A 12,116-nucleotide genomic window follows, 5' to 3' on the forward strand; every position below is an offset into this window, starting at 1 on the left:
GCCTTGAAAACTTGCAATACAGAAAATATGTTTTCTTACCCTCCATCGAGAAAACAGTCCACCCATCTTCTATTTGGAGAAGGTTGGCACAATAATAAATATCATGGGTTGTCCAAAAGAAGTCACAGCTAAAAACAAAGCAAATAGTTTAAAATTTTAGGTTAAATAGACAGCACGTTCTCTCTAAAACGTTCATGTTGCAATACTACATTAAATACCAGAAAGCGTCTGTGGGCCTCCGCTCAACTGAAACAGGCAGCCACTGGCATATTCAAAGTGAGGACACATTTGAAGGCAAAAATAGAGCTGGACACTTAATGACAAATCACTTTAGAAGTATACACATATCTACAAACTTTCTATTTTTTAAAGTGGTTTCCCTAAGTTATTCTTGTGATAAAAGAATAAATCCTTCAATAGTTTGAGCTTTAATTACTTTGTTAATTAAATATATCAATAGTTTGTCACAGTGCAGTCTTTACTGTAATCACCTTGGAGATAAGAAAACTCAGTGACACTGGAGTTAGTGACTTGTCCAATAGCACCTAAGAAACATGACTTAAAGTTCCTTTATCTTCAGACTTCAGACCTCGAGACCTATTTCTAAAAACACTGCTGTTCAATACCCAGCTAAGCATGTGTGACTAAAATTCTAAGACCCTCAAACTTAGATGACCTTCATTTCAGTTAACTGTGTATTCACTTTGTTTATCTGTGATTCTCAAATAGTGCATAAAAACTTAAAAATGATAATATATAAGTCAATTTAACAGATAAGAATATAATTTCTACTCTTTTAATTTGAAACAGTAATTTTTTTTTCCTTTGGTTTTTCGAGACAGGGTTTCTCTGTGGCTTTGGAGCCTGTCCTGGAACTAGCTCTTGTAGACCAGGCTGGCCTTGAACTCACAGAGATCTGCCTGACTCTGCCTCCTGAGTACTGGGATCAAAGGCATGCGCCACCACTGCCCGGAGAAAATAGTAAAATTTTACCTTCAAACTAATGTGTTTTTATCAGGCTACAAATATATGCTTATCAGTATGTAAAACTACTTCATTATACATTTGTGCACACACTTATTTTCATATATCCCCATATCTTAACCATAATAAATAATTATCAGCACCCAGGAAGAATTCCAACACTATTTTTATATAAGGATAGCTCAAGGCATACCTATTTTAAGAATTTCTTTTCTTAGAAAGTAAGGAATGCCTGATTACCAAGTGCTTTCATTTACAAAGTGACTCTTCAGGACACAAATATGATCTGTCCTAAGGTAGTCTGGAGCAACAAACAATTTCATAAACTACAATTAAATTGTAAACAATATTAATCCTGCAATACTAGCTCAGTATTAAAAATTCTAAGCTCTAACTATGAGGTATTTGGGAGCCCTAATAAACAAAAAGGAGTCATATCTGGGACAAGATATTAAACAAATCTTAAAACCTCCTTAAGAGGCTAAAAATAGTCACCAAGAAAGGTAGAAGGAAAGACATTCACATGAACAACTTAATTTGACATTCTCAAATTACACATCACCCCACTGTTTTGGAACTACTGTGTGCTATCTAACAATTTTTCATGAACAACTGGACTACTAAGATCCATTTCTGAAAGAACTATATCCTTCCAAGTCAAGTCTGTAGCCATCACACCTTGAGACCAAATTTTCTGTTTTGGTTTGGTTTTGGGGGACAGGGTCTCCCTATATAGTTTAGCCTACCCTCAGGTTCCACCTTCCTGCTTCAGCCTCCTGAGGACTGGCATTACAAAACTGCATCATCATGCCCTGCCTGGCTCAGACGGCTTTTTACTGTTGGAAATTAATGGCAACATCAACTACACACTTAGCACTAAATCTCTAAGGAACCCTAAAACAGATGGTTTGCAAAACTTTTATCACTTAGATACTGTCCCTCCACTCCACAAATTAAGACCCTGAGCCTACAGAAGTAATATGTTAAGCTCGGAAGATAAGTAGCAAAACCAAACATTGCACTTTAGCTTTTATTTTTTTTTTTTAATGCAACCAGTTATTCCCAATAGCATAAAATCAGAAATGGAGAATACTTAAATAGCGTAGGCTGGAATATATCTAAATATTTTGGAGTATCTATGTATAAGAAGAGACAGACAGATAGCTGAGGATACAGGTCATAAGTAGAGCACTTGCTAGTACATGTGGAGTCCTGAGCTCAATTCTTAGCACTGTAAAAAATAAAAACAAAAACAAAGTGAATTAAAATATATGAAAGCACCTTGAGCCTTCTCAAATAGTTGACAAGAAGAGCTGCTAAAATGGAAAATGAGTTATAAACACAAGAGACAGTGTTTATGGCAATGTATCAGGTTGCCCAGTTCCTTTATCTGATTAAATTTCAGTGCTAAAATCTGCATTAGAGAGAAGTTAAACTGCTGGCTAAATTTCTAGGACTCCAGTTAAAACTTTTAGAGCTACGGGCCTAAAACAGTCATTACTGTAACTTTTGAATGAGTATATTAACTATACGCATAAATCATAATAAATATCTATTTTATATCAAGTATTCATCTCCAGAATGTTTTGTGTTAAAAAAATTAGTCTCTCGTCTCCCTAAAGAAGTTGTGCTTTTAAATTTACCCTCTGAAATATTAGTGAGTCATTAAATCCATGCTTTCATACTTATAAGCAAAGAATCAATTCTTATAGATTCAGAAATTTTTCTATTAAATTATAATATCATTAAAGAAGCTGGTTGTTATAAACGATATGCACGTACACCAGTTTTGAACAAATAGGACACACAAAAAGATTAAATATTTTCTCCTGTATTAAGTTCATTTTTCCCTCACACTGCTTTTGTCCTTTCCATCCAGACATTTTAACTCCAATTCTGATTGCCCATCATTTCCTGGGAAACATGCGCAAATAAATCACTTAAACAGCCCTTTTTGTCAATTTCCTCATCTGCAAAGAGGGATAGTTAGAATCCTCTTAAATGCAGAAAGACTTAACGTCCTACACTATCTGCTCCAATCCCTGATAACGTGGTAATTACTAAGAATAAATTGTTTCTCTGACTGTAGTCCCTGCCATTTTCTAACCCATCTCTACTTTCTTGTCAAGTAACGCCAGCATTTCTTTAATAAATCACTCACTTGCCATTAAATGAAGCTCAGCAGCTGTCCCCAACCTGTACCATCTCTTTCCAGCTCTGATATTACAATGGGGTTTAGCATGTTTGACCATAGGGATTGAGTGCACCCACATATGTTTTAAGATTCACTTAACTTTACTTGTTTGAGCATTTTGCTTGCACCATATGTGTGCCTTGTGCCCAGGGAAGTCAGAAGAGGATGTTACTAGGATATTAGATACTCTAGAGCTAGGATGTGAGATACCCTAAAGCTAGAATGTTAGATACCCCAGAGCTAGGACCTTTAATAACCTAGAGCTAGGGTGTTAGATACCCCAGAGCTAGGGTGTTAGAGACCCCAGAGCTAGGGTGTTAGATACCCCAGACCTAGGGTGTTAGATACCCCAGAGCTAGGGTGTTAGATACCCCAGAGCTAGAGTGTTAGATACCCCAGAGCTAGGGTGTTAGATACCCCAGAGCTAGAGTGTTAGATACCCCAGACCTAGGGTGTTAGATACCCCAGAGCTAGAGTGTTAGATACCCCAGAGCTAGAGTGTTAGATACCCCAGAGCTAGAGTGTTAGATACCCCAGAGCTAGAGTGTTAGATACCCCAGAGCTAGAGTGTTAGATACCCCAGAGCTAGGGTGTTAGATACCCCAGAGCTAGAGTGTTAGAGACCCCGGAGCTAGGGTGTTGGATACCCCAGAGCGAGGGTGTTAGAGACCCCGGAGCTAGGGTGTTAGAGACCCCGGAGTTAGGGTGTTAGAGACCCCGGAGCTAGGGTGTTAGATACCCCGGAGCTAGGGTGTTAGAGACCCCGGAGCTAGGGTGTTAGATACCCCGGAGCTAGGGTGTTGGATACCCCGGAGCTAGAGTGTTAGATATCCCAGAGCTAGGGTGTTAGATACCCCAGACCTAGGGTGTTAGAGACCCCAGAGCTAGGGTGTTAGAGACCCCAGAGCTAGGGTGTTAGAGACCCCAGAGCGAGGGTGTTAGTTACCCCAGAGCTAGGGTGTTAGATACCCCAGACCTAGGGTGTTAGATACCCCAGAGCTAGGGTGTTAGAGACCCCAGAGCTAGGGTGTTAGAGACCCCAGAGCGAGGGTGTTAGATATCCCAGAGCTAGGGTGTTAGATACCCCAGAGCTAGAGCTGCTGATGGCCGTGAACCACCACGTGAGCCCTTTGAGTATTTCCAGCCTCTAACCCATCTCTCCAACTCCCCAAGTGTGTTTTTCAATAAGCAGCAATGCCTACCAAATTACATGATATTTTCTATTGGTATTCACACTCAGGTGGAAGTGACAGAACTTAAAATCTTAAATGTTTTTCTTGAATTCTCAACTCATTCCAAATCACATCAAAACAATGGGACAATGATTCAAAACACGGCTCAGCCACATACTAGCTATATGATTTTGGGTAAATTACTTAAACTCTCTAAGCCTTGGTTTATAAAGCAGTAAATATATTTACATTCCATGGAATTGTATAAATTAAGTGAACACACAGTGTTCAGCACATACTGTTTAATAAAATTGTAGCCATTACTACTGCTATTAACAAAACATCCACATGTAATATTTAAATGAAGTACATGCCTAAATTTTTAAATGAGTATTTATTTCATAACTTAAAATGTTTACAAATAAGTTTGTATCTTTACTGAAAGTATTTTTCTCACTTACTGTAGCATGAAAACAAAGAAGGCTATTTTTCAGGCACTTCTCATTAGAATAAACTCACAGGCCTTCATAGAATACAGCAAGGGAAGTTAAGTTGTGTGTTTAACTTAAGTCCGAAACTTAAATATAAGCTAGTCACCTTAATGCAATTTGTTCAAAATCGCTTTCAAATATCCAAACAGGCAATTCTGAAGTATCTAACACCAGGTTTATTGCCCGAAAATAAAAGAAAAGAAACACACCTCTAAAAGCACTTCAGATGCGTGAGATGACTGCCACAAAAGGAAAAAAAAAAAGGTGCAGGGAGATTTCTCTATGAATTCATAGATTTATGATAGTCACCTGCCCTTCCTTGCATTCTTCCAACATTACAGACACTACGTTTATTAACAGCGCCGCTGTGCTGACACTAGATGTCAAGGAACTTTTTTAAAACTCTACGTTTAAATGAGCCGCTCTTGTTTAAGAAAATGTATTCAGGGGGCTGGAGAGATGGCTCAGCGGTTAAGAGCATTGCCTGCTCTTCCAAAGGTCCTGAGTTCAATTCCTAGCAACCACATGGTGGCTGACAACCATCTGTAATGAGGTCTGGACAGAATATTGTATGCATAATAAATAAATAAATATTTAAAAAAAAGAAAATGTATTCAACATCAACCCCGTTCCTCTGAGACACTATGAAGACCTTTGGGGACCAGGGATTAGTCCTGCCTACCAGCTTCAACATATGCCTGAAACTAAATTTACTCCCAATCCATTACACCTCTAGACAATTTTGTCAACGCTGAGACCGAGGTCACTGAGACAGAAAACAACAGACTCTAAGCACAACAAACCAGAAGCCAAAAAGGAAGAGCAGAGCATGGAAAACTCGGTGAGTCACAGGTGTTGCTGACAACTGCACACAAAACTTAAATTCACCAATCCGAACTCTCCGTCCGAAAACACATCGTCAAAGGATTAAATCTACTGACCCGTCGTTTGGAGTAGCTTCGCTGCGGCCGCCCCTAACACCATTCAGCTTCGTCTTCTCCCCTTCACCCCTCCGCCGGCCGCGGTCCCTCTAATAAATAAGGACAATGGCCGTGGAGCTGCTCCTCTAAGGCGCTCCCAATCCACGCCCACACGCGCAGACTGAGCAGCGTGACACTGACAGTTTTCAGTCCTCCGCATCGTGCCAGCTCAAGTGGCCGCGGAGGGGATCAGAGCACTCGGGGTGGCGATTTCAGCTACGGGGGTGCTTGCTGGGGCCTTCGGGCACTTCTCAACACAGGTATGGCCATGGGTTCGAGCTCCAAACCACCGCCACTGCGCCAGGATCCCTGCGAACCTAGCCCGGAGAACCCCGGCCTGGGGGAGGCAGAGCCGGGTCTCGTGCGCTCCGGAGCCGCTCGGGCAGCTGGGCTGGGGGATCCACGGGAGAAGGTGAGCACCGTGTACGAGAGCTCAGCCCCGCCGCGTGTCCCCAGCCACTGCCGAGCCCTAGGCCACTTGGCATGGGCGGAGGCACCCGGGTCGGCGCGCGGGGGAACCGGGGCACCGATTCCCGCAGCCCGGAGCGCCGCCGTCTACACGGCCCTCCCCTTCACCGTCCTACCTGAGGAAAGCGGGAGCCGCCCAGCCCCGGCGTCCGCTCCGGCAAGCCCCGGTGGCCACAGAGCAGCCCGCCCCTGAAGCAAGCAGCAGCAGCTACTGATAGAGCGCTGGGCCCGGCCAATGCCTTCCCATCAAACCCCGCGCTCCCGCCGCCAGCCAATGGGCGCCGCGGCCGACGCGCGCCGCTCCCCCGTCACGTGATCCGGCCGTCTCAGCCGTTGGTGTCTACGAGCGACGCGTTTGGCCTGAGGGTTCCGGCTGCGTCTCCTCCGTGGGCCGGGCGGGCTGTCGGTTCCTTAGGTCACAGCAAGGTATAGCTGTTCCGATGACTCTTAACTAGGGTTTGATTCTTATTCTTTCTTTGCCTCCTTTGCTTTTGAACAACCTCCCTCCCCTAAGTATCTCCAGGAAAAGAAACTCATCCTGTTTGTTACAGACCTGAGCGAGAGAGAAGACTGGAGAGGACACAGAAGAAGGGTGTTGACGCTCTAGGCTAGGATGTGTGATAAAGAGCGGGTACCTGAGCAGCAGCTGTCATCCAGCAGGCCGCAGAAAGGTTTACGCTACCTAGCTCAGAAGAGGCCAATCCCAGCCAGGCCAGTGGAGACATGTATTTATTGCCTGCTTGAACCCCCTGAAGGCTTCTGTTGCTCGTGGACGTCAAAAAGGGTCCTTTGATGACTGGACGGTTACCTCACCAGAGTGAGATGAGCTTCAAACGCAAAGGATGGCCTTTTCAAACCTGTGGGTAGCAACAAAGGCCGAGCTTTCCATCTGTACACTCTTCACCTCAAGAACACTCTCCAAACGCTCGGCTTAACTGGGCCAGCATAGAACCATCGGGCTGTATTTCCACTGCCTAAGGAATGTTAAGTTCCTAGTCAACTGCAAGTATCAGTGATAAATGACACCTGAATGAGGAAGGGGAAAAACTAGAGATGTGAACCCCTAACAAGAAAGGAAACTTCAACAAAGGCTTTTATGTTTTATCCTGTGTGTCATCATTTTTATGGGTTCTTCAACTTTACTAAAGAAAATGTTTCTGATTTTCAAAACATAATAAGTATAATATGCTGTTTCCAATGAAGACGCAGGCAAAGAAGGGTAAAATGATATAGACATAGCGTATCTAATAAGATGACTCCCTAAGTACCAAAATCTGTAATTACAGCTCTGTTAAAAGAATTGGAGGAGAGAGCTAAACTTTAATGGGCAATGTGGGTCACCTAACAAATGTGGAAGAAAATGAACACCATTTCACCGGGTTTGATCTGGAAATTTTACCATTTTATTTCCTAGCCTTTGTAGTTTCTAAGTCTCTAAATCTTGTGCTGCTGTGCAGTTGCTTCTCGTCTCGGATCTTTCCTCAAAAGAACAGGAAAGAACATGTCTGACTGTTGCTAACACTTTGTCCTCTAGTTTTTCCTTGAGCCATCATGGTATATCGTAAAGGGAGTTTCAAAATAAATCAGGATGAGACAGAAGAGCTAGCTGGATACATGAGACTCTAAAAATCTAATCCTGGGAGAAAATGTCCTACAGGAATTATGTTAGAATGTAACCTAACTCGTTCAAAAGGAAAACATAAACTCCAAATCATTCCCCCCAAATCTTTCTAAGAAAGTATCGTTTTTCAAATGAAGAAACTGAAAATAGAAAGACTAGCACTATACCACTTTGTCTTCTATGTGGAGAGGTTAGATCTGCACTGAGGATATAGCTCAGTGGTAGTACACTTATCTAGTGTATTCGAGGCCCTGGGTTTTGTCCTCAATACCATGAAAGAAATGAAAAAAAGAAGTAAAAAGGAAGAGTTTGTCAAGGGTCAATGAGGGAAGGCAAACAGCAAACTAAACATGGGGTGTATTGTGAAATATATCCCATATATATGTGAAATCCAGAGAATACTTTGAGAGAGGTAACAAACTATTCAAGCTGATGGAATTATAAGTGGTCTAATTCAGCCAAAAAAACAATTTCCTTAAGTGTTATGAAACCTTACAGACGGGGCATTTATCAGTCTGGTCAGAGGTGTTAGAGAAAGCTTTCTTAAGAAAGCCACACTCAGATCTGAAGAATAAGAGACATAGTGTGGAAAACACAAGGAATGTCATAAGCAAAGGCCTTTTGTTAGAACCAGGCATTGCAAGCCTAAGAGACTAAAAGGAGGCCATTGTGGCTGGATCATAGATACGGGGAGACAGTGATACAGTGAAACTGGGCACCACACTAAAAGATGTTTCCCTGGCCTTGTTTTTAAAAAAAACAAAAGTTAATCCTTTTCTTGAGAAAAGAGCAGATTTGATAGGATCAGAGCAAAATCATTCCAGCTACAGTGTAGGAGCACAAGCACTGTCAACACTGGACAGACTAGAGTCTGCTAGTGATGGGTGAGGCTGGACATAGTTCAAGTGAAATGAGAGAAGAACCAAGAAATGGAAATAAGTGGTGCAGATGGAACAAATTAGAAAGTAAAATGAGAGGTCTCGGTGACAGATTGAGATCAAGGCTTAAGAAAAAAATTAAAAATAACTTGGTTTCTGGTGGTCCCATTAGATTGCTACTAAGGCCATCATTGAGATATGGGGAACACTCAGAAAGAACTAGAGTTAGAGAAAAATGGTGATTTTGGCGTGAACAAAGAGTTTAGGATGTTTTTACGACTTCAAAGGAAGTATAAACATTGGATTTATGGGTCTGAAACACCAGAAAGTCAGGGCTAGACAAAATGTGTTACCCTTTCTGCAGGATAGCCACTTTCTTTTCAATGAAGCTGTTCTTACTCTAAGCTGTTTGTCTTTACATTTAGAATAGAAAATACAAAGTAGAAGTCCCCATAGCAGAGTCCCAGGTTTCTCTGAGAATCACAAGGGACTCTTGTTAAAAATCTAAATTCTCAGGCTCCCCGTTAGAGATACTTGTCTGTTGTGAGGCCTGAAGTTTAATAAGTGCCACTATTGATTCTTTTTATGACTAAGTTTATTCAAGCCATGGTACTATGATGTCAGAGACTAACTGCATGAGAATCACCAAAGTACTTATTAAAATACAGACTTTTTCTCACTGGGAAACAAACTGCCCTTAAGGGTAGACTGCGTGCCCAGCAGTAGATGGCTAACAGAAAGCAAACTCAATGACATCTTTCAAGGTTCCTTTCCTTATAATGTCCTGTCTGGGCCTTTTCTTCTTTTTCTACTATTTTTCTTTTTACCCTTCAGGCTCTCTGTATCCATCGTAGCTTCTAGTTTTGTGTTTTTATGGGATCCTGAGTGTTCAAACGAGTGGGTCTCTGCATTTATATCTGTTTCTTGTGCCTTTTCGTGGACTCTTTTCCTGTTGTTTTTGTCCTACTCCAATTGCTTGGTTTTCTTTTATATTGTATTACCCCATAGATGCCTGTTTGTTTTCTCTTTCGAGAAAAGAGAAAATGAGAAAATCATTATTCTGAACGTGCTTTTGTGTTTTGTCTGTATGTATGAGAGTATCAGATCCCCTAGAACTGGAGGTACAGACAGTTGTGAGCTGCCATGTGGGTGCTGGGAATTGAACCCTGGTCCTCTGGAAAAGCAGCTAGTGCTCTTAATCACTGAGCCATCTCTCCAGCATCCACCTGTTTTCTAATGAGAAGCAAAAGTGGAGTGGATCCAGATGGGACGAGAAGTAGGGAGGTACTGGAAGAAGTGGAAGGAGGGAAAATGGTAATCAAGATAGAGTGTATGTAAAATCTATTTTTCAATAAAAGGAAAAACAGTTATTGAGATGCTGGGAATGTAGCTCATTGGTCGATCACGTGCCTAAGCATGTACTAGGATATAGGTTCCATTCATTATATGTTAAAAATAAGTAAATAAATGGACAAATAAGATGGAATTAAGAAGTTACAGCCATTTCTCTTTTTTGCATTCTTTTGCTTTCGTTTGTTTCTTAATATGTTTTACATTGTTGAAAATACAAGGCTCAAACATGATAGCATGCAATCTGTCTGAGTTATATTACCAATTCCTGTACATTGTTCTCTGTGAAGTTTAGAAAACTGTCTTGTTGTTTTGTCCATATTTCCCTATTTGTATTTACCTGATTGCACAGTTTCCCTCACTGCTGCTGATGTGATGGTTTTGAAGAATGAAACAGACTTGCACAGTGAGAAGCGATCTCACTGCCTTAGCTTCGTCCTTCTTTGTACATAGTTGATTTTATTTAGTGAGAATTTGGTTGGAATTTATAAATTTAAATTCATAAAGGATATTAATCTTTATCCTTTCCTTTGTCGTAATACTTTCCTCTGGCCTGAGCACTAGACTGTTAAATATTCTTGACTTAATAGAAATTCTAAACGATATATCTACGTATATAGTTTGTAACATACTATAAACAACTAGTATTATGTTTACCTCCAGGGTGATATGTGTGCCATTAAAGTTCTACCCTTCAGAATAAATTAGCATATTATTTTAAGAAAATACAGATTCTTGGGCCCTACAAACTAAAACCATTAGACATTAGATGAACAAGAAATAATAAAGGATGATGGTGTCATCTCTGGTAGATAAGGCTTTACCCTTCACCTTCGCTGGAGGCTGCCTGGGTCCTGTACAGTCGGCAGCTCTGAGGAGAGTGGGCCTTGCCAGCTACACTGAAAACTTTCCTAGCTCTTAGCCTGGGACTCCTGCCCTGTGCACAGAGACGGCCCTCAGCCTACTTAGGTAACTTTTTTATACTTCTTCCATCAAAGCCCACCCTCATCTCTCTAACCAATAATTTTCTTTGGTATGGTGCTCCAAAACCTTGTCTTTCAGTCCAGACCTTTTCACTGGTCAGGCCTAGAATATTAAACGAAAGGATGCATAACCAAAGACATGTTCTATCTTGCATTTCTTTGTAATGAAAAACCAATCACCTCCATATGAAAGTTTTCTCATTCAGTGTTTTCCCATTCGTATAGTGTGTTGCTGGTATTTTCTTATTGATTTGTGTTACTGCATTACATACCGGGAAAATAAATCTTATGTGTTGTGAGTGGTTTTCCCACTTTTATATCTCATCTCTTCAATGTGCTAATAATAATATCGTGACAGGAAAAATTACTAATGAAGTGAATTTATTGGTCTTTTCTTTATTAGTAATACCTGTTTCCTATTTCAGAGATCACTTCTTGCCCTTTTATATGAAGACTTTCAATTTTTTCTAAAATTTTATGATTTTGCTATCCTTGACTCTAGAAATCCATTTTTTTAAATTAGAGAAAGGTGAGAACTGTAGTTCTCCACCCCTCCACGAGGAAAGTCAACAATAGTGGGAAATGATGTGCTCTACTCTGCAGTGCTTTCGTGGTGTTCCATCTTGAGCCTATGACAAGAAGACAGATCACAGTAAGAATGTGTGGTAGAAGAATCTGCTTACCTTGCCTCGTGGTAGGAAGCAAGCAAAGAAGAGAAGAAAGGACAGTACTGACCTCCTGCCTGCTATCATCTTCATTTGCATAGCCCCAAAGAGCTAGCGTCCCTCCACTAGGACTCCTTCAAACAGGCACCAGTACCTCACAGCAGCAGTGCAGTGTGGCAAGCGGGCTGAGACACATGGCCTTGGGGACAGGTATAACCTTAACACTTGCTTATGAGTCAGCAGAGTCGTGTATGTGTGAAGTGCTCCTGGCTTTGGCTTTCTTTCCTGTTGATCTGCCATAGTCTTAGATATTGCTGAATTTGATATGCT

The 12,116-nt window shown here is 41.3% G+C and overlaps 1 protein-coding gene across 2 annotated transcripts in view; it reads right to left on the reverse strand.

Annotated features, from left to right (window-relative positions):
- The window catches only part of Lnpk (lunapark, ER junction formation factor), a 55,643-nt gene extending 49,096 nt beyond the window's left edge, over nucleotides 1-6,547 (reverse strand). The window contains exons 1-2 of one of the 2 annotated variants that reach the window (XM_041639819.1): nucleotides 6,406-6,542; nucleotides 40-128 (exon numbers count right to left, since the gene is read on the reverse strand). In XM_041639819.1, coding sequence (XP_041495753.1) covers nucleotides 40-66 — 27 coding nt within the window. In that variant the 5' untranslated portion in view covers nucleotides 67-128; nucleotides 6,406-6,542. Of the gene's footprint in view, nucleotides 1-39; nucleotides 129-6,405 lie in introns of both variants that reach the window. The other variant, XM_041639820.1, reaches the window with a different exon arrangement.
- Between the last annotated feature and the right edge of the window lie 5,569 nt (nucleotides 6,548-12,116).

This window comes from Microtus oregoni, unplaced genomic scaffold, assembly GCF_018167655.1.
Source record: "Microtus oregoni isolate MIOR12 unplaced genomic scaffold, Mior012 000060F_ref0000265, whole genome shotgun sequence".
NCBI lineage: Eukaryota > Metazoa > Chordata > Mammalia > Rodentia > Cricetidae > Microtus > Microtus oregoni.